The 22,238-nt window shown below is 46.8% G+C and overlaps 1 protein-coding gene across 5 annotated transcripts in view; it reads left to right on the forward strand.

Moving 5' to 3' along the window:
• The first annotated feature begins 512 nt into the window (after positions 1-512).
• Positions 513-22,238, forward strand: part of ACTN1 (actinin alpha 1) — an 86,850-nt gene continuing 65,124 nt past the window's right edge. For 2 of the 5 annotated variants that reach the window (XM_040066717.2, XM_040066719.2), the window contains exon 1: positions 513-754. In XM_040066717.2, the coding sequence (XP_039922651.1) occupies positions 650-754 (105 nt within the window). In that variant the 5' untranslated portion in view covers positions 513-649. The remainder of the gene's footprint in view (positions 755-22,238) is intronic. The other 3 variants (XM_040066721.2, XM_040066718.2, XM_040066720.2) reach the window with 2 other exon arrangements.

Raw genomic sequence — 22,238 nt, forward strand, 5'->3', positions numbered from 1 at the left:
GCTCTCAGGCACATAGTGTGACTCTTGGGGTGTCCTGTGCAGGGCCAGGAGTTGGAACCGATGATCCTTGTGGGTCTCTTTCAACTCAAGAGTATTCTGTGATTCTGTGACAAAATGCCACCCAGATTCGCCCGTGAGGACGCGCTCAGTACAGGCTCCCGGGCTCCCGCGTCCCATCCTGCCGCGGAGCCCTGCAAAGACAAACGGCGCCACACTGGCGTGGAGCTCCCGCCAGACCGCACGTCCCGGGCCCGGCCCGGCCCGGCCCAGCGCATCAGCCCGCGGCCTCCGCCCCATGCCGGGGAGCTGTCGGGCGGGGCCGCGAGCAGGGCGGGGCTGCCGCAATCCGCCTATCACGATACAGAGCCCCTGTGACGGACGTGCGTGATGACCAATGAGAGAGGGGTTCTCTCTCGTGGGGGCCGAGGTTCGGCCGCGAGGATCGCGGCCAATGAGAGGCGCGGAGGCGTGAGGTGGGCGGGGCGTTCCGCCCCCGCGGCGCTGCGCGCGGCCGAGGCGGAGAGGTGGGAGCGGGCGCCGCCGCCGCGCGCTCGGGCTGAGCGGCCGCGGGGCCGGGACGGGCACAGCGGGTAGCGGCACCGGCGGGTCGGGACAGGACAGGACGGGACGGGCAGCAGCGGCCGCAGCCATGGATCACTACGACCCACAGCAGACCAACGACTACATGCAGCCGGAGGAGGACTGGGACCGGGACCTGCTCCTCGACCCAGCCTGGGAGAAGCAGCAGAGGAAGGTGGGCGCACCGCCGTCCTCTCCCCTGGCATACGTCCCGTGAGGCTGCCGGGCCCGGCCCCGCCGCCCCCTCCACCGCTGCGGCGGGGCTGGTGCGCGCTCGGCCGGGGGCTGGCGCTGCGCGGCGTGGCGGGGCGAGGCGAGGCGGCGGGGACGCGGGGGCGGGCGGGACGGCCAGGTGATGGCGGGGCGGGGAGGGAGGTGTCGCGGCGGGTCCCCCCGCAGCAACAGATGTCGGCCGGGTCACCGGCTCCCGGCCCGCAGGTGCGCCCGGGCGGAGCGAGCACGCCGGCGGGCGGTGGCGGGCCCCCTCCGCATCCCCCCCCGCATCCCCGCCGCCGCCCGTGCCCCGGCCCCGCCGACCGGCGGCGGGACAGTAACTGGCTTCTGGTTTGAATGGTGTGGTTTAGGGCAGGGCTTGCGCGGAGCTCATGTCCAAAAATGGTAACATTCGGCCCTTTTTTAAACCGAAAGGGTGGCGGTGGGGAGGGGAGCTCAGGAGGAGCTTCAGCCTCGCCGCTCGTTAGTTATATTTTTTTTTTCCCCTCCTCCTTTAAACCAAAAGCATCCTGTATTAGATCACTCAGGAATCCTAATCCCCGAAACATTTCCGTTTTAGTCACTCTATCAGACAACAGTAAAGCAGAATTTGGAGCAGCACTCATGCTGGCATGGCAGGGGCACTTCGGGGTGCAGCAGTCTCCCGCTGGCTTCGCAGCCAGTCACTCTTTCTCTCAGGGCTCGTGTTTTGGATCGTGCCTTGCTCTCCCCTTGTTGTGAGCAGGCAGAAGAATCCCAGACCTTGTATGAGAGGGGGGAATGATACTGTTTTTTTATGCACAAATGATATATTAACATACATAATGTAGCCTGAGGTGTGGGGCTTTCTGTAGAAAGCTGGGGAAAATTGGGAAGGAGAGCACAAGAGTGAGATTATTCCTCTTTAACCCTTTTCCTCTTCCCCTCTTCCACTTCCAGATCAAAGTGTTTCGTGTTTTCCTGTACAGAGCTGTCTGAAATGGTGCCACTGAGAAGTTTTTCCCCTGGAGCCTGATGAGTTAATTGAAGGGGATAGCTATAGAGCGGCTGTCAGTGGTTTCCTTGCTCAGGGACTTGAGTGCTGAGAGTAGACAGTATGAGAACTAAAGTGTCCAACAAGGCCATTTACTGGAGAAAGAGTTGATAGTGCGTGAGGTTATATTTCGGCAAAGGAAAAACGAGGAATTCAGTCTTGGTCTGGGCTGTGAGTGCTGGATGGCTTATCGGAAGTCAGAGCTCTATTCCTTTGAGGAGGGAAGTTTCTTCCTTTTCAAAAGATCTGCCTGGCTGCAATCTCTGTTTCCAGTCCTATGCTTGTATCTGGCCAACACATCTAGAAACAGCTATTGGGGCCCAGGGCGAGATCGCCAGCCTTGCTGAAGGGAAATGACTGTCAATGCTGTGGGGATTTTTGCCTTTTACGGTGCAGGGTGAGGTAAAATATTTTATATTAGGGGGCACTGATTTGGCTGTCAGAAGCAGGAGTGGAGCCTTTGGACTGAAAAGAATTCTTAAACCCAAGGCTGTTGTACATGCTGTAAATGTCATGCGCTTTTAGTATTACCTCCTTCCAGGAGATTTTAAGTGCTCTTGGTCCTATCACAAGAGGGTGACAGAGAGCTGTTCTGTTAACATGGGTTACTTGTGCAGAGGGAAGAGGCCAAGAGAGATTTTAAGTAATGAAAGCCAACTTCTTGTTCTGGTCAACAGCTACCAGTTGAATTTGATGTGCTGGAAGTCACACTCCAGCTTGCTGGACTGGAGGACTATATAGGTGAATGTCTGTCGTAGGTGGTGGGATCACTTTGTTGTTTCTCTTTCTGCTGATGGACAGCTGGAGCTGTTCCCTTCTGCAGTGGACGCAAGCTCAGAGTTTATTGGTGACCACCTCTCTGGTGCCTGTAGTTAGGAGGATCGGGTCCAGGAGTGATGGCTCTTCCCAGCTGCATCAGGCTAATATCCCCTCAGAGGGAAGGGTGATTGGACCCCAGCCCCAGCAGACTGTGCATATGTTGAGGGACAGTCTTGCTCTTCTTCTGGGCATCTGAACGCGACCCAAAGCCCTGTTGGGGTCTTGGGGCTTGCTTCCTTCAGATGTAAGGAGGTAACAGTACCTACCAAGCAAAAGCCTGCAAAGTGTGATGAGGTAAAACTGTCACTCCTTATCTGCAAAATGAAATCACTGCAGTAATTAACGTTAAATGTTCAGTACAGTACATGTTAGTTAATGGCTTACTGAGATGAATAAGAGAGATTCATGCCTACCAAATATTCCTGTAGATTCTTTTCAGATTCAGTCTTTTCTTGTTGACTCACAGGTTTTAAGTTTTTCTTCACCTAAGTCTGATTTAAGTACTACTGAATTATCGCCATTATTATTATTATTTATAGCACTGAGGCCAGCTGGTGAGACAGACTTGGAACTTTGCTTCTTGGGCCCTCTGGGAGCAAGGACAGCACGTTTAAAGTAGTGGCATGGCCAGTAACGCAGTGAGCAAATGTCTATGCAAGAGGTGTCTGTGTCTTGCAGGCTATTTCCAACCCAGCCCCTCATGTCCTGGCTCTCTAGGCTGTGGATAGCTGTGCCACATTGCTTTCTTGCCAGGCTTGTGCAGCTGGGACTAATAGAGACTTGGGAAGCGAGAGTCTAGTAATGTTACTCAAATATGAATTTAGGTCCAGCTCCCCTTCCTCTGGCTGCATGGACTCAGCAGAACTCAAAGCAGACATCAGAATTGGGAAGATCTACTGAATTTTAGTAACATCTTCTACAGGAGCATTGTAAGGGCAAGTTTGCTGAGCTTTTGGGAGCTGGTTTGCAGGTTTCCTACCTGTGCTGAGACAGATGGTACAACCTTTGCTGTCTGGAATGGTGCTTTGAAATGGTTAAATAGGCAAACTGCAGAATGAATTTCATATTTGGAGGGTGAAAGTTGGCCTCTTGAATATGATACAGAGGAGAAACACTGGTTTCACACCTCTTCTTACCTGCCCCTTCCTGGGAAGCTGCTGTTCTACAATGTAGGGATAAAGTGACAGTTCCTGGGAGGAAAGCAGCTTTCCATGTGAAGCCAATTTTTCGTGTGTGTCAGAACTAACTCTCTGAGAGGTTTTAAAGAGCTCGTCACAGCATTGCTATTCTTAAGCAGGGGGAAAAAAAAAAGGTTGTGCAGAACAAATTCAGCTACTTTTCACCTCATATAAGCTTCTGCACAATCTTTTGTTCAGGAGCAGAGGGTCTGTTCTGAGGATTAAAATACTTTTCTCCTTTGAACTACATCTCAGTAGTTTGAACTGTTGAACTTATCTCAGCAGTTTCTTCTAACAGCCCTTTTTTTTCTCTGCCTTCTCTTCTTTCCTGTCTGGAATCAAGCCTCAAAGTAGCGCTAGCCGAGGCATAATGAGACTGATCCTGCAGTTTCCCAGATTTGCAAAGCAAAACCTGCTGAAAGCCATTGCAATGGATTCACCTAGCTATCAAGATAGACAAGCTTGCCTAGTAAAATGTACATGTGTAGGTGTTTGGTGGTCAAGAGATTGTCACTTGTGGCCACAAGGACGTTTCTACCTCCAGCTGCAGCATTTGAACTTTCCCTGGTGGGCTAGTGAAACCGCTGGCTTTGGTGTGAGGGACTGGGTGAGCCAGTTGGTGTTTAGCATGCCTGGCTCATCCTCCCAGGTGAGGGGAAAGGCGATGGTGAGAAGGACAATCTCCAGCCACTGTCCCCTTAGTGTCAGGAATAACACTGGGGTGAGGCTGGGTTTGTTTGGGGGTGCTGGTAGGGGTCAGCCTTGAGGTCTTGCATACAGCAGGCTCTCCTGTGGGCCATTCTTGTTCAATGAGCTCGTTGTTCAAGGTACAGCTCATTCAAGTTTATTTTAAAATCTGGCCTGAAGCAACTTGTCTCGACTGTAGAACTGGAAGGGAAACTTTAAATGCCAAATTGCTTTTTGACCTGACAACTGCTTTCTTGAGTAGGGAAGTAGGAAGCAGCGTTCATTTGCAGTGTTTAGAAGATAGCCATATGCAACTTTAATGGTCTAAGGAATGATAATAATGTTAATAATAAAGTTTTTATTTAAAAAAATCAAGAATTATGAAAAACATCCAGTTGATGAAATTAATGTGTTTTACGCTTTATCCACTGCTGCTCTGCCTTGCCACGTTGGCATCTCTGACAATGAGGCAGTAAATGATACCTCATGGTTAGAGAGCTGGACTGGTCAGATTTATGGTGCTGAAGAAGCAGTGATAGCACAGACTTTGGTAGTACCTTTTCTGCACCAAAGAAGTGCTTACTAAGTTGTTCATGAACTTACAGAAACTTCCTTAGAAACCCAAGTCTCCTTAAACCTCTCTCGCTATTCTGTGCTGTGTGCTGCAAGTAAGGATACACATAAATACAAGGATAAAAAAAAAATCAAGCCACGGGTCTCATGGCCCTACTGTGTTTGCATCCCACAGGCCTTACTGTTCTTATGATTTGAATTTTGCTATTTTAATCACCTCTGTGAGGTGGGAAAGTACTCATTAAATTGGGCCATCATGGAAACACCCCACCTTCAAGCCTGCTGGTAAGCATGCTCCAGTCAGGTGGTATGAGTGTGACTGTTATCTCTGGCTAAATGTAAAAGCCACAGTCATAGCTTCCTTTTCACTTGGATAGTGTCCTCTTGTCCAGATAGGGTCTATTTTAAGAAAAGTATCTAGACTTCCAGAAAGCTGCTATTGTGGTAGCTGCTGTGGACCCAAAAAAAGGCATGATACAGTCCTAAACTGAAGTTTGCTAAAATTTCTTTCAGTGCCATCATAGATTCATCCATGAGGTAAATAAATGTGCAGAGTTGATGAATGCACTGTGTTGGGTTGCTTTGCTCCTGCTGTGACACTGCATAGTACTCTGTGTGGGCCATAGCAGGGGATGGTCCTTGCATGGTCTTTGCAGTGTGGGTGTGCTGCAGGGAAGGTGGCCCTGATGCACCTGAGTATCCTGTGTGGTTTTTTTCACTCTGACCAGTATTGATAGAGAGGCAGAATGGTGAAATTTGTAAGGATGTTTGCTCAGCTGCTCTTTTGCAGGCAAGCAGTATAGGTTACCAGATATCTCCTATCTTTCAGATCAAGCTTTTGTTGTTTAACATAGGTAGCTTTTTGCCAGAGACTTGCTTTTCAAAACATTAAGCTCAAAAGTAGCTGTAGAGAACTCTGGAAGTATCTGGCTTTTTAGATCAGTTATTTGTCCTTGAGTGTGGGAGCTGCCTCATACTTTCTGTGATCAGGTTTCATCAGGATGTACGTGTTCGGTTTTTTTAACAAGAGCATTATTATTCATTGTAACCTCATGGTGGATGATGAATGAGGCATGTGCGCTTTGTTGGGGCTCCTATTCAGAATCCTGTGGAAGGGGGGAGTCTAAGGAGAAAGTAGGCATGGGTTAAAAAGGAGACTGCAGATTCTTTCAGGGGGAGTCTGTAACAGACTCCAAGGATCAGTTTATGAGAACATGGTACTCACCAATCTCTACTGAGCTTATTCTTCCAGTCCTCTAGGGAAGTGTGAAACACCTCAAAGGCATCCAGCTACCAACCCAGTGATGTAAAGTATGTCTGTCTGGGGAATTTCTTGCTGACTGCTTCAGGCAACCAGTTTAAATTCTTGTGCATGTGATTTAGTAATGACATTTTTTCAGTGCATTGAGTGCAAAGACTAGAGAGGATAACATTGTTTTCTGCCCTGGTCGCTTGCCGTGCTCATAGCTTGGGGCATGTGGCATGCTACTTAGGGCATCCTTAAGCAGAAGCTGTTTGGAAATCAGTTTTATTGTGTGCCAGGGAGAACTTGTCCCCTCTTGTCCCCTTGGAAGCACATGCTTCTGTATGAGATGGTGTTGTCTGTATATAATTGAAGTATAATTGGGTGGTGACTGAGAATGTGGAACAGAAAACCTCTTTGGTAAAAGTGTTCATGAACACTGGAATCACACTTCTAGAAACTGTATGTATTACAGTGGTGACCCAGTGAATGGTACCTATTCTTCCTAGCCCTGAGGTTCCAGGTACTCCTGCTGTAGGCACTTTGCTCTTCTCACGTGTGCTGTGTGAGAGGTGCAGCTCTCATGCACTGTTAAGCAGAGGAGGAGCAGGGTTCAGTTGGCCTTCCCACCAGTTTGTGATCCCATGTGCTTTTCTGTGGCACCTCACTGGAATCCACTAAAGACGTTGACCTGAAGTTCTTAAGGCTGGCACAAACAGCAGTGACAAAGATGATAGAGAACTTTAATGGCTGTGCTGGTGAAGGACTGAGAGTATTTTCCATCTGGCTGTAGATTATCACTGTTGTGCCTGACACTTAGGCTGTTCTCTGGGGTGCGCTTATGTTGTTGGAGAATGGCTGTGCTATTTCTGACAATGAGGTGCAGAAAGCAGTCAGTGTAGAAAAGAGGCTGGAGAACTGTCTGGGGAAACATTGGGAAGCTTAAAAAATACGACATACAATGGACTGGTCTCACTTTAATGTGTTGTGTCACCCCCAGGGACTTGCTGGATGTATTGCTGTGATTTTTAGAGGTATTTTTTTACAGTCTAAGAAATGGTGTTTGAGGAGGATGGAAAATGGGGTACAACAGTTTACTCTTCTTCTGTATGAGAATATAAACTGTTTTCTTGCCATGTGTGACTGTTAGAAGCATGGTGGTTATCATAAGGAATGTGCTTAGCATGACTTCTACAAATCTTCTATAGCAATGTAAAACCCTGTTAGCCCATCAAAGCAATAAGTGAACTATGCCAGAAGGGGGAAAAAGCAGGTGTAGTATGCTTGACAACTGCTAGGATAGGAGAAACATAGCCTCAGCAAGAAAGGCAGTCATCTTTTCTTCATAGAGGCATAGGATGTGCTCTAACTGGCGTTTTGGGGCTGAAGCATTGTTACTCAGAGATTGAATCTATGGGGATGAGTTGGTGAAGAGTGGTGAGATAGACCTGTCAGCAGCAGTACTGTCTGTCTGGTGTTAGTCATGCTAGAAAAGACTTCTATTGAAGTCTGTAGAACCACCCACCGATTCTTTTTGACCGTGGCACATGAGGCTGACATACAGGTTCCTGACAGTCGCTCAGATCCCTGAGACAGAACTGGGTACTTCTTGGCCCAGTCCAAAAAATGCTTAGGTGAACAAAGGCATTAGCATTAATACAGTTAATTTTAAAAATGATTAATAATAATACTATTATAAATAATAATATAATTAACTAATAAAATTAATTCAATTGCTTCTAGTTCCCTTCCTGCCATTGCCTGCCCTGCTCTCGTTCCTCTACTGTATGAGAGAACGTGGTCATAGGATGTGGTGTGGCATGGTGCCAATTTGACCTCTTGGCTCCCTATTAGGCGCTAAAGCAGAACCATTTTTTCCCTATGCTGGTTTCCTGTCGTTGTGTCTTTGCCGTTCAGCTGGCAGTGAGTGTATCTTACTGGTAAGGGCTGAGTCAGGCCTTTGAAAGCTAACTCTCCTATGTACTGCAGCTTGCTGTCTTCATGCTTTTACCTGCAATTGTCCTCTCTTACTCTGCTTCCAAATCCATGGCTGCTTTGAAGCACTACAACATGAATGAGACTCTGTGGAGACATTCTCAGCCCTCAGTATTCTCAAACAGCTCCCACTGGCAGGGCTGGGGTATGCACGCACAAACAGGATTTTGGTCTTTCATCCAGATGAGTCTTTGATTTGTCATGTTATCTATGTAGACTGGAAATGTGTTGAACCCTGTGGTGCGAGAAATGACAGCAAACCTGTCATTTTTCTATTGTATTAGAGCCAAGATAGGAAGTGTTGGCAAGTGAAAAGACCGTGTCTTGGCTATACTCACTACAGTGAACACCGCTAATGTGTGTCTCCGGATCACCCGTCTGTCAGTCAGATTGGAGTGGTTTCAGGTAGGTCTCTGAATGCCAGCAGTCCAGGGCTACTGGGAATACCAGTGTGGATAGGCAGGTGAGGCTGCAGGGCAGGCTTCTTAAGCAGCAAATTTTTCCACATCCTCCTAGATAGCTTTTGTGGTCAGCGGGAAGGAAGGGATGACTTGATGATCAGCTGACTGTTTCTTTGCCAGTCTGCTTGACTTGGCAGTGACTGTGCGCTGCTGCAGTGTAGGACCTGCCCTTCAGGATAGCACAGGAGGCTCTGCTCATGTGTCCTATGCATGGCCCTCATCTTTCAGAGAGATCATTGTGAAATCTTTTATGTGTCAGACAGCATAGTGTGAATGGGCAGCTGGTTTGCACTGCTCCTTCCATAGACACAGTGCTGGATGGCCGGAGAAATTTCACACAGAATACTGATGTTTCCTTTTGTAATTCTGAGGATGACCCTCATGTCCTACAGAGGTGCTGAACCAAGGCCAGTTGGCAGTAGAGGAAGGACTACTTCTTTCCATGTCCTTTGGATCAGGCACTTAGGGCGCTTGCTACTCCTCACTGCAGCATATGATGATGCTAAACATTTGAACTTCACTGCTGCTGTAAATGGAAGTTGTGCTGTTCCTTCTTCCCTGCAGGAGCTAGCCCATAAAGGCCTCTGAGAGACGCGAGAGAGTGAGAGAACCATGTATGGTCTCTGCATCCCAGCTGAGTGCTCTTTTCTTCATCATGGAAAATTATGTGTATGTCCTAGAGCCCTGTTTCCTGGCCAGATTCTTTGGCTCTACAGCAGCCAAGTTTTTCTTGCAACCCAAGTACTTACTTACCTGTAATCCCCTTCATTCGCTTTATTTAAATCTACCCTTCAGTACATAGGAAGTTCTGCTACTTAAATGTACTATCCCCAAGAAACCTGTAAAATCCGACTCCATGGTTGAAAAAAAAGCAAGGTTATTTCTTAACTGCTAAACAATGCCAAAAAAAGGAGGCCATTTAAAGCTGTTTAGACCATATCTATGCCAGCCTTTATTGCAATGGAAAAAACTTAATTTCCTAAGGACAACTTTGACTGCAGCCAAAATCAGTTCCAAAATTTCAAGCATATTTATGCTTCCGGGTGAGTTTCCTGCGTGTCTTATCTGGTTTGGGAGATGTGGACATTTCCCACTTATGAAGTAGTGGGGGGAGAGCAGTAGCCCAGGTGCAAGCATATGGTGGTAAAGAGGAGTGTGGTGGTATGTTTGTTCAAACCTCTGCCTTCCCTCTTGCCCTGCTTGCAGTATTGCTGTACAAGAGGAGCATCTCCAGAGGAAGCATTGGTCTTGGCCCCACGTGGTTCTGCGCACAAAGTGAGAGACTCAGTGCTTGCTCATCAGCCCCCCTCGGGAGTGGCGCTTGCAGGCGGCTGCGCTGTGCAGAGAAGGCTGGCTGGGTGCAGAGCGGCAGTACAGGCACGAACACCAATGTTTCAGTCTGTTTCAAAATGGTCAGCATGTGGAAACTTGCTGTTTCCCAAGGGTTTTGTTGGGCCGTTGGGGAAATTTGGCCAGAGATGAGACTATTTCCAGCTGTGGTGAGCCAAGTGTGAACTCACTCTGGGCAAGATGCCCAGATCCGCTGGTTTTCTCTTGCCAGAAATCCTCGCCCTCCAGCCAGTGATACCAAGCTCAGTTTCTGCCAGTCCTCAGCTGAAGACCTCTGAAGGGAAAAGAGAACAAGGAGACCAAGCAGAGCAAGATACTGCTGAGGGGGAGCAAGGGGAATAACTGAAGAGCTTGTGAACGGGGTACAATGGTGGTGTGCTACCACTGAGGGCTGGCTGTTGAGGATGAGGGCTAGCAAGAAATGTAGAGACCTGCCTTTCTTAGGGCGAGTAAAAGTGGCTGGTGGTGGTGCGAGGGATTGGCTTTTCTTGGTTAGGCAGAGCTGCCTGACCCACAGGGCCATGGCATACTGCTGGCTGGCAGTACCATCAGGGTAGTCACCTGTGAATGAGTATTGTTGCCTTTATTGTAGTTTCAACACACTGGGATTTTCTTCTGTAAAGCAGGATATTGCTTTCCTCTTTTGTGGAAGGTGCCCTTCAAGGTGGGGAGGCCGTGTATCTGCAAATCTTGCCTTCCTCCTATCTGGGAGTCGTCTTGCCTTTCTCAGAAACACAATGGCCACAGAAACTTCATCTTCCAGAGCTGGCAGTCCTTGTTTCAGTGTCTCCATTGGGATAGGACTTCTTGCAGAGATCCATTGGTTCAGTTGCTTTTCTGCAGACTGCTCTGTAGTGAGACGTTGTGAAAGAGTGAGGAGGTGTATGTGTCAGATGGGAGGGAGCCTCCCTGCCCATTACTTGTATGGATTTCTGGTCCTCCCGATGCTGGCAACAGTTGCTAGTGAAAGGAAATTTCTGTTCTTTTTGGTGAGTGTCTTTAGCTTTTGGTCGTGTGCGTGGTTGCATTTAGCTATTTGGTTCAAGCCAGCAGGTCTCTCCTAAGACTTTGTAAAAGGCCTGTATTCGTGACTTGCATGCTGAAACAAAGCATCTCAGGCATAATACCATGTCAGTAGCTTAGCATGCACACACCTGCCTGCATCATGTCTTTTGGGTCCAGTCATGGAGAGGTGTTGGAGCACATGGGATCAGCACATTAACAGAAGACCTTCTGTTCCTGCAAACACACCTCCTCCAACGCTGATAATTTTCAAGTGTCAACCTATCATTTAGTGATACATTACACAGCTCCTTGCTGTTGCAGCTTGTTGCAGAGTCTGACCCAGCCAGTTACTAACAGCCTCCTGCAGGGTGGACTGCTGAAATCTGTTTCTATCCTAAACCCAAAGGAGCATTTCCCTCCTCCTCCTATAGTGGCTTTTGTCTTTAAAGCTGTTAACTGGCCATAATCCAATCATTACTACTGTAATTAGTGAACTGCTTACAGTAATTAAAGCACTTGAAGCAGAATATCCTCTGATTGCAGAGCTTGGAACAACTTCTGCCTGCAGTCCTGTGAGAGGTAGTTTCTGCTGATGGCCGAGAGGTGGGTGCAGGGGACACAGGGCAGGCCTGCCACTGCTGCCATACTGCCTCTTGTGCCAAGCCCCAGCGGGTGCCATGTGGCCTTTCCACAGCAGAGGGATGCCTCAGAGCCCTGTGAATGTGAGCTGGTGTGCCTAGCTTAGGGTGGTGATCTGCTGTCGAAAAGGAGCTTTCTTTTCGTGAGCTTCGGCCGGTGATGGTGATGTTGGGTGGAACTCTCAGGGCAGCTGGTGGCATTGAAGGTGTGATATATTAGTACTTAACGTTTGGTTTATACAGGGTGGGAAATCACTGTCGCAGCAGGCTCAATGTCTTCTTGCTGTCAGTGTACCCTCTTGTCCCAGTGCGCAGTGCCTCTGCTCTTCCTCCACCAGCCAAAGCCCTAACTTCATAGGCAAGGCCAAGGGACTTCAGCTTCTGGCCCTGCAAATTCATTCCTGCAGGGTTTCCAGGCACAGGCATCCCCCGCTGCATTCTTCAGCCACTTCTCCTCTTGGGGGCAATGAGACAGCTTTCCTGAGGGCTTCACCTGCTCTCCCCTTTATACCCTGACTGGAGGGCAATGTCAGCATGCTTGTCTCTGGCCTTTGTTCTGTTTCCTCGTGTTTACCTCCCGAGATGAAGCGTGTTGTAACTTGAGCTCTTCCTTCTTGGAGAGGAGGAGGGCCATGGTGAGGATCGAGCGTGGGCAGCTTTTGAAATGGAGGGCCCTGCTGGATGAGGGGGAGTGAGGGTGAGTGACTACATGCAAGTACAGCAAGCAAAGGCTGTGTAGTGGTAAATACCTCGTTGCCCAGCTGGCGGGCATGCTGTACTCGGCAGCTGAGGAGGGTATTTGTTGGCAGTATTTGGCCTGTGATGGAGTCAGAAAAATGAAAGGTCTTTCTTGGCCTAAGGAGGAGTTTTTTTAAAAAACACCAACAGCAAAACCCAAACCAAACAAACATGATTAGTACTACCACCCTCAAACACAACAACCCCCCCCGCAAAAATAACACAAAACACATCCACCCAAACCCCACCCCCCTTGCAGGATTTTCATTTTGCTCTTGTGCAATTATTGTGCAGTCTCCAGGCTTTATTCCTGTGCGGTGCTGGGCAATAGAGTCAGGTCTGCACAATGGTCCCTGGCATGTGAAATGGAGGAAAAGAACTTCTGATAAGAGTGAGTTTCTTCCGTGTGCTCTGGATTTAGCCTAGGAGGGAAGAGATGTTCTTGCCCCTTTGGACCCTGTGCATGTCGTCAGCCTCCACCACTGCTGTCTATATATTTGACTTGTTCCTAGAGCTGTGTGCAAAGTTGAAAATGTGCTTGTTGCTGTACAGGTCAGAGTGGTCAATAAGGTGGGGAGGAAGTCCTAGAGTGCCAGCGGGCAGAGATCTATGTGATGGGCACTGTGATGTGCCTGCTGCCTGAGCACAGTCTGCTTATTGCCTTGCACTCTGCCTCTGCAACTGCCTGCATCTTCTTGCACTCTTTTGCCGGGCTTGTATCCTGCAGGGTAGGTGGGGAAAGGGACCGTGTTTCTGCTGTGTTTGTACACCTGCCTGCACCACAGAACTCTGTTCTGTGAGCATGGTTCCCAGATGATGCAAGATGACAAGCACTGAAAAGATGGTACCTGATTTTAAGCTGACCTTAATTTTTGTTGCTTTTACATATTGCCTTAATACCACTTGTGCTGATTTCAGTACCTCCTGTTTGTGAAACTTGTATGTAATGCACTTGATTCAAAAAAATGATTTTCAATTCCATGTTCTGCACTACCACCATGTGTTCGACTTGATGTTGGTTTTAGGTGCTGGCGCAGCCACTGTCAGCACACCCTGATTAGATGCTCCCAAGGGTCCCTTCAGGACCAAGTCTAGTGATGGGCCACTTCAAAGGGGTTCTTCTGTATTTCTGTGACGTTTAGCTTCAGATGTTTGCTTTCATTATATCACTACAAATTTGTAGTTATATATCCCTTTCGTCATTCTTTCAACTCTTCTAGCTTAGTACAGCAATATTTGGTAGTGTGTTTCTGATGTGGGTGTAACCAGAGATTAAAATCACAGCATACTGTTTTTTGTTAAGATTTGCTTTGAGTTTAAAGCATTCTTATAGTACTGCTCCTTGACATCTTTTACTACCTATATATCCCAAATTCTACCTCCTCTTCTTCCTTTCTTTTCTTGCCTCACCTTCATTAACAGGTGCTGGGCAGGGAAATGTTCCCATTTTATTCTACCATTGTGTTCAGTGATCTCATGTGCTTTGGACTGAAGATTACTGTTCTGCTTAGGTGAGTTGCTGGCTTTCATGGTCTGATACATTAAGAAAATGATGTGCTGCTGGAAAGAGCTTTTGAAGCTTTGTTAGTAAGAATTTAATAATTACCTTTATCTCTTTTATCTAGAGACTATTTTGGTGGTGTCACTGTCCTTCAGAGGTTATTTGGAAGCCCCCCCCACTGGGAGTGGGCTCCAGCAGCCGCTGAGCAGGAATTGCTCTGCTTCTGAGTGGGGCAGCAGCAGGAAGGCTTGAGGTAGAGGAGTGTTTGTACTGGGCACAGTCAGGCTGTGGCAACTGAAGATGTGTATTCAGGGTGCACAGCCCATCCAAAGGAGCAGCTCTCTAGGCAAAGAGCAAAGTTCTTCTTCAGTGCTGTACACAGAAAGAGGTGTCCTTTGGGTAAGTGTGCCTCTGGGAATGAGTGTTGTCCTCAGGCTGTCATGAAGAGTGAGGCATCTGCAAAGCTCACTCGGGTTTCTGTTCCCCTCTGACCTTCCTGTGTGGTGGATTGGTAGGTCATGTTCTCCTGTGACCTCTTCTCATGTGATCCCTTAACACGGTTTTTTAAGGGTAATTATTTGTCATGAAGCTGCAGTGCCCAGAACAACTACCACCCTTCTGATCTTAGTAGAAGAGGATAGCATAAAAGTATTAACTAGACATACTTGTTTCTGTCAAGCTGACTGGGATCTAATTTAACCCCCATTTGCTTCTTGCTTTGCTTTCCCAAGAAGATATTAGTGGGCAAAATATTTCACATACGTATATTCAGGATAATGCACTCCAGAGCTCTTAATATAATTTATATAGTTCTTATCTGCTTTTTGGCTTGTAAACTTTGCTACTTCTGCAGCCTTACAAAAGGGGTGAATATTGTGTAATTGCTGCCTGTAAAGTGAATTCTAGAGAATTTGCCAGAGCGTGAACTATAAAGTATATTCAAATTTACAGTCCCTGATGGTTCCAAATACGCGCCAAAATCTTGTTTCGCACCTAATTTGTTCAACTTCGGCATATGTAAGTGCTGAATGTTCTCCTTTCATCTGTTTACTTGGGACAAGACTCACTCCAGATGCAGTTTCACAGTCTTTAGTCTGGTCTGATTGTGCTTGCTGTCACTTTTTCTCAGTTGGATGCAGTCGTGATCAGTACCTAAATGTGCTATGGAACAATGTGTTTTCAGCCAGATCAGAGTTGATCACCGCTGAGCCTAAGGTGAAGAGGAGGTGGCAGGATGAGGGAAGTGAAGGGTAAATTCAGAATGGGACTGCCTACTTAAATGGTGGCTTGTCAATAAAGTGCTCAACGTCAGCCATGAAACCAATCTCTTTGGAGCTGCAGCAAATGGAGAGGGGATCTGGCTCCTGGCAGCTGAAGGAGCTGGAGGTTTGTGCTTTGTTCCCGGCTTCTGAATACCTTTTGCTGTGTTGGAAAGTAAAGTAATGCCTTCCCACTTTATTTAAGCCCTGCCCAAATTCCTCAAATTTTTGCAGCTTGGTCCAGGTGATAGTTCTAGCTTGCATGTGAAAAGAATGAGGTGTCCGCCAACTCTCCATAGGTAGGAATGCCCCTAGCCTGCCTGCCTCTAGCCATGCAAGATATCTGAGACTGAGGAGGGGGTTTGAAGTAGGGAATGGAAATCTCCCTGACACAAATGAGTCATGTTGGAAGCAGTGAGACTGTGCTTACTGCTTGACGGAGTAAGTGGGCTGAACTAGCCATAGCTGCCTGAGAAGTAGCTGTTTGTTCCTTCCCTTGCAAGGCACAGCCTCTGCATTGCTCCCACATTTACTACTTGTGGACATGAAGTATTAGCCAGATGAAAAATCTCAATTGGTGTTAAAATTAATTTACCAAAACCATGAGAGGAAGAAGAGTTAAACCTAGATAGCTCTTCACAATGAAGGAGCAGCAAGAGAATAAGAAAGAACTGGATAGTGTCTAAGAAAAAACCAATCTTGACTTTTTCTGATGTGGAAATAAATACTGGCACGTCTGTGTTCTGAACATTGCATTGTCTCGTTCCCCCAGCACTGGCCCTGGACTGGGATTTGAAACCTGTCTCTCTTTCAAGTCCAGTGCAGTCTCCTGCCTTCTGGAAGTGAATGCTTGATGGCTGGCCAAAGAACTGCTGCACAGCAGCTGCTGAGCTGGGAGAGGAGCTGCTGCTGTTGCCTGTGCAGGAACATTAACTGCCTCCTCTTAGGCCCTGCAGGGATTGCCAGAGCTCAATGAAGCGCTCAAGAACGCAATTGCTGAAGCTTTGAGGCAACAAAGCTGCTCAGGAAGTGCGGTCTTCAGCCCTCCAAGTCTTAAAGCTCAAAACCTTCAGACTTTGCCATGCTGCTTTTCAGAATACCAGGCTTCGTGAGCAGGTACAAGTAGTGTGATCCCCTGTCTTTAAAGAGGGACCAGGCTGCTGTAGGGAGCTTAGGCAACACAAGGTTTTGCTATGAGTTGTTCCCTCATGCCTGGGAGCTGGTGCTTCCCTTTTGGGTTAATACAACAGGGCTGGTTGCTGCTACAGTGGGAATTCCCTGTCAGCAGGGAGATGCTTTGCTGTAGTGGATCCACTGATGGGTGCCTGGCACTTTATCCCCTATCCGATGCATAGTGCTCTGATCTGCTTTTTCTACCCTCTCACTGTTCATATTTATCATTCTGCTAACTATTGCTTCAAATGTAGTTCAAAGTCAGCAGCATGAACATGTCAGGGCTCTGTTCTGAGTTTTCCTGAATAGACCTCAGCCTACAGCAGTCCTAAATACAGAGAAACCACACAGAGAGCTGGAGACAGGCTCTAAATTATCAGGGCTGGGTTCTTAAGCATCAGGAAATGAGGAAGAAAAAAGTGGTAGAGTAGCCTGCTAAGCAATGCAAGTGGCTTAGCAGTTTTGGCAGCTGAGAAGGGAAGAAATAAATTCTAATTCACTTAACAATACCTTACCTGTGTGCAGAAATGAGCTGGCTGGCTCATGGCATGGGAGGCTGTCTAATGTGGAAATGACTAACTTCCTCTGGCAATTCCAGTATGCTGCATAGGATGTAGGACATGAGGAGGTCCTAGGCCACTAATAAGTGTAGCTAGGCTTGTTAAGTATCAAGTTAAATTTAATCTGTGAAAACTCTACTTTCTGTGTTGGATTGTCTGATTTCTTCAAGAAGAAAATATTTCCCCTTACAAGCACAAAGCCTTGTGGCCATCTGACTGCATAAGAGGAAGTATGAGTCTTGCAAAGGTTAGGTCCTGCATGCCTTGATAATAGCATATGTGATCCCGTTGAAGCAAAGAGAATACCATGGGAGCAGAGGACTGAAATTCTTTACTTGCTATCTTCTAGCCTGCTGGTTCTGGCCACTGGCTCTTCCCACCCTGTGGTGGGTGCTGGTGTTGGGCTGTGTGGTGATAAGCGTGTGACGTGTGGCAGCAGTTGGAGCGGGAGCGCAGCGAGCGGTGCCCTGTGCTGCATGCTTGTGTAGCAGCCGTGGTGTCCCTGGGTGATGGCTGCTACCTACCGTAGTGTGGAACAATGGCGTGATTGCTTGCTGAGGAGAGGGTTGGGACAGCTATACCCTTGCCATTCAAGCCCATCCACTTCTTATTCAGTGTGTTAGGAGGGAGATTATTTCTTCCTGGCCCACAGACAAGATCAGCTTGAGCCTCTCACTGCAGTATCTTAATTTCCCATACCCTTTTCTTTGTGAAGCTGGATGTAGTATTGTCCAGCCATGTGCTCGGGTTAGAGCAGGGGAGATCACCAAACATGAGCTGTCCAGGGGGCTGATTATGGTTGAAATTGCACACATCCTTCTGCAACCTTCTCTTGTGTGGATGTGGCTTTTCAGAGGAGACGGCAGCAGGCACCAAGCTGAGGACAGAAGGCCAGTAAGTTTGTGGAGACTATTCTGCTGTTCCCACTGCAGCTTTCTGATGTGCAGCTGCCAGCAGGAGCAGGGTTAAGCCTGCATATCACATGGCATGATTTTGTTTACTACATATTTCTCATAATTGGGACTGGCATCCAAATCCAGATGATTAGCACTTAATCAAAGACCCTGAAACAATGTGTGTCATGTTTGTATTCCTCTGAAGCTATGCAGTCTGCCATCATTTCTCTTGCAGAGACATGATTCTCCCTGCAGCCTTCAAAGGGAGCTATGGGGAAATCAGAAAATGAGCAGTTTTATGGTGAAGACTAGGTTGGACTGAACTACATTCGTTTTAATCTAAGCTTGGAGCCAGGGGAATTTTGCCAGGAATCAACTTATAGCATAATAACTTGATCTCTACCGAAGGAGGTTCTTGCCTAACCCTGGTCTGAGATTAGAGCACCAGCTCGACAGTGACAGTCAGGGAAATGAGACTGTGCCTCTTGGCTTAAGGTTTTGGATGGATATTGTTCAGTGCTGAGTACAAGCTGTAGAGAACAAAGTATAAAATTCATGTTAGTTTTTGAGGTGTGGTTTTGGATAAGAGGAAAGGTGTAATTTCACAGCACAGTCTATACCTTATTCTTGTTATCAGCACGGGCATTACTGTAGCAAGCTTCCATGGGGCCCAAGGCAGGTTGTGATTTACCTTTCTACTACTCCTTCTGCACAAGGCGGTTTCTTTGTCTCTTTCTCTCCTAACAAACTCATCTCTGCCCATACACAACACATGGCTTTTCCCTTCTGTGTTGTAGTAGCGGTTCATTTGTGAAGACCTGCTTTGTCCTCCTTACAGCTTCAACGCTTGGCAGCAACCTGCCTTGCAGCTGTTTCTGAAGACAGATTGCAGAAGTCCGTTTTTCCCCATGCTTCTAAAGGTCTTTTTCCATCCCCCTTCTTTCTATCCTATCTGAAAAGTCACATCATCATTCATGGATGAAGTTTACACAAATCAAAGGTGGGAGAGGAAGGATGAAGAGGTGTATCTTTTCCCCCCTTCCTTGTGATGAATTCAGTGCTAATGGAAAAATAATTTCTCTTGACCATCCTTTTTGTTGTTGGGGTCTACCTCCTTAGGAAACTCTTGGGCTGAAGAGAATTAGGAGAGGTTTCCTAATCTAAGTACAAGCTTGAAATAAACCTGTCTATATGTCTGCTAGTAGTGTCAGAAGGACCCTCCTTTTCTTTTCTCAACCTCAGTGACTTTTTATTCCTTTGTACTTCAGGAGGAAATGAGATGAATTTCTGCTTTCTATTCTGTTGAGTGCTGCTTGTGGCTGCTAACGTATGGTACAGTTTCTTAGCCACAGATACTAAAAATATAGCACATTGAGTCTATCTTGAATTATCTTTTTTATTTTGGTCTTGCACTGAACTTCACTATTGTAAGAGAAAGCTACTTGGACTTAGAGAAATACTGTCAAATTCCTCTAATTGGAAGGCTGTGGTAGATGTCTTAGGGTGCTAGCAAGTTACCTATTTTCAGTGGATACTGACAGACCTTGTACGGACATTTCTGGAGTAAGGTTTTTAGGTCTTCTGAAACAAGTGACAGTAAATGTTCCTTGACTGTACCAAGGTAATTTGACTTCCACATGGTAACTTACACTGTTGTCTGTTACCTGCCCGTACCTTGCCTCACTCAGAAGATTCTTTATTTGAAAAAAAAAAAAAAAAAAGCAAACATAAAGGCAGCATGATCAGGACTGCACATGAACTGCATGTCCTCCATTTGAATTATCTATTTCTTGTCAGTGGTTTGAACCAGGCTGAACAGCCATGCATTTTTTTACGTGTAACCATTAGGACAGTCATCAAGTGTCAGTTGTGATACTAAGCTGAACTGCAAATGTTTTGCTTAGCAACTGTTGCAAAGGAAAATTGTCAGGCAACAGCAAAACTAGGAATGGTGAGTATGGAAGGCACTCTTTGAGAGATGAGTTGTACTCTGACGTGTTATCTGTGACTAAGTGATTTGGCATTTTCTTACACAAACATGTAAGAATATGAGCGTTTATGAACAGGCATCAAAGCAAGTTCAGTCTGATTGCCTGGGTTTGCCAATGCTCTTGCTAGCCTGGCTTTCTGTGTATAGCAGATATTTGCAGGCGGTTTACCAATAATGGGCAGCAGGGTCAAAGAGCTGCTACCAATCCTTGGGCAGCAGTGAAGAATTTGGGTGGTCATCCAACCAAGGTAACTGAAGAAAGCTAGTTGGCTTAGTCATTCTCCACCATGAAACCATACCTTTTCCCCTAAAATATATTGTGTACTTGAGAGGATCATGACTAATACTGTAGTTGAGATTTCCCATCTGTGGGATTACACCAAGCTTGATAGAGATGTAAGCACAAGTGTGAATGAGGTACTGGTGTGTCCACTCTTAAATGTGGTACTGTGTGTCCACAGAGGCAGACAGGGCAAAATGAGTGACCCCACATGGTGTCTGCAGAAATCCTTGTTCAATAGTACTGGAACTGGAGGGTGAATCTGCAATGAAGCAGGCTTTAATTTTGTCATGTATAGATGTGCAAATATTCTAGAGAAGAATTTGTTTAAAGTCTCTATGAAGGGGGCTAATCCAGCAGTGTTTGGGCATAAAGTCTGAAATAAGAAATAGGTACTAAGCTAAACAACTGCTTTTTATGCTAAGCAGTGTCTGTGTTCATATCTCCTGGCCTTGCTGCTGTAATCTTAACAAGAGGCTGTCTTAGGAGAGGCATATGAGTAGCAGTTGGGTATCAGAATACAAATACTGTCAGGGTAAGAGCACTTTCATTAGGTGTTACTTATTCATGGGAGAAATGATTAAAGGCAAAAGAAACCTACCTTAAACTGGCACATGTGATGCCCCTCAGTGTGCGGGAGCCTTTCTACTGGGTTATATGTGAGAGGGTGCTTGGCACATGTCTTACAGACTAGTTTTTACTGGATTATTAAATTCTATGCAAAAAAAAAAAAAAAAAAAAAAAAAAAAAAAAGAAGAAGATGATTTAAAAGTTATATAAGGAAGAGTCAAAGTACAGCTTAACAGTAGTCTGCCCAGATTGCTTGCCCAGTCTTGAAGCAGAGGTTTTGTTTTTCCCAGTATTTGTTTTTCCCAGTTTTTTTCCCCACTGCTGTTGCAGTGAGGTTTTACAGTGCTTCCATTACCCTTACAGGCCAGGGCTCAGGTGGAACCAGAGCATGGTCTCCTCAGTACCTGCCTTTTCTTCCTTGCCTGTCTCAGATGTATATCACGTGGCAGTGGGAATTGCTGTTTTTCTTGGGTGACAGCACAGCTCAGCAGGAGCTCTCCAATCTGAGAGCTTCCATGTTTGAATCAAGCCATGCAGGAAACTGTCCTCAGCAAGGTGTTATCTTTTTCTGAAATTTGCTTCCTACCCAAGGCCAGGATATTTCTGCAAGTCCTGTTTCTTCTCATGGGAGATACCAGAGGCGATGTGGAGAGAGGACCCATCACTGTAGTGGGTCTCAGCAAATCTGGTTTGAGCATTGATGTGCCACTTGTTGTGCTTTGGACTTGCAGTTATGTTGTTCTGTCTGTTCCGTGTGGTTTTGTGTCCTTTTATCAGGAATACTCTTTGTTGCAAGCTTACAAATAAAGGCAGAATCCCTGCTGCCTCATCCTACTCTCTAATGAAATGTCTTGTGTGAATAATTTGCCTTTCCCTGAGCAGACCTTAGGTTTATCTGTCACATCAGAAGGGGGAACATCTCCAACCTCATTCCCTGGTGTTCCTGTGGGCTTTCAGTAATTGTAGTAAGAGGTGTGTGTTGCTCTGTTACAGAGGTAGTGCTGTATTGATCCCTCAGGTGCCTCCTTTATCACCATGCATATGAGCATAGTGTGAAACAGGCCCTGGGGATTCTCCAAAGCTACTGGAGGTGGCAGGTGCTGCTGGCAGACGCTGGAGGAGCCTCTGCTGTTGTTGCTGACTCTCTTTTCCTTGCAATTAATAAAAAACACTGTTCTAAAATAAAGTGCTACTTGGATGCACCTGCTTTTCCAAAGGCTGTGCAGCTGCTGGAAAGCAAATGGTGTCTAACAAGTGAATGGGGATGTGTAAGTAGGTACCCTGTGTAGCTTCCAGGGCCTTCACAGTGCAGGCAAGAGGGTTGGTTTAAGTTAGATTTAAGAGAGAAAGTTTTTACAATGAAGGTGATAAAATACTGGATCAGGTTCCTCACAGAGGGATTAGACGGAAACATCCACCTGAAAACATTTAAAGTCAGATTGGATGGGGCTCTGAGCAACCTGGTGTAGTTGAGGATGTCCCTACTCATTGCAGGGA

Source organism: Hirundo rustica, chromosome 6, assembly GCF_015227805.2.
Source record: "Hirundo rustica isolate bHirRus1 chromosome 6, bHirRus1.pri.v3, whole genome shotgun sequence".
NCBI lineage: Eukaryota > Metazoa > Chordata > Aves > Passeriformes > Hirundinidae > Hirundo > Hirundo rustica.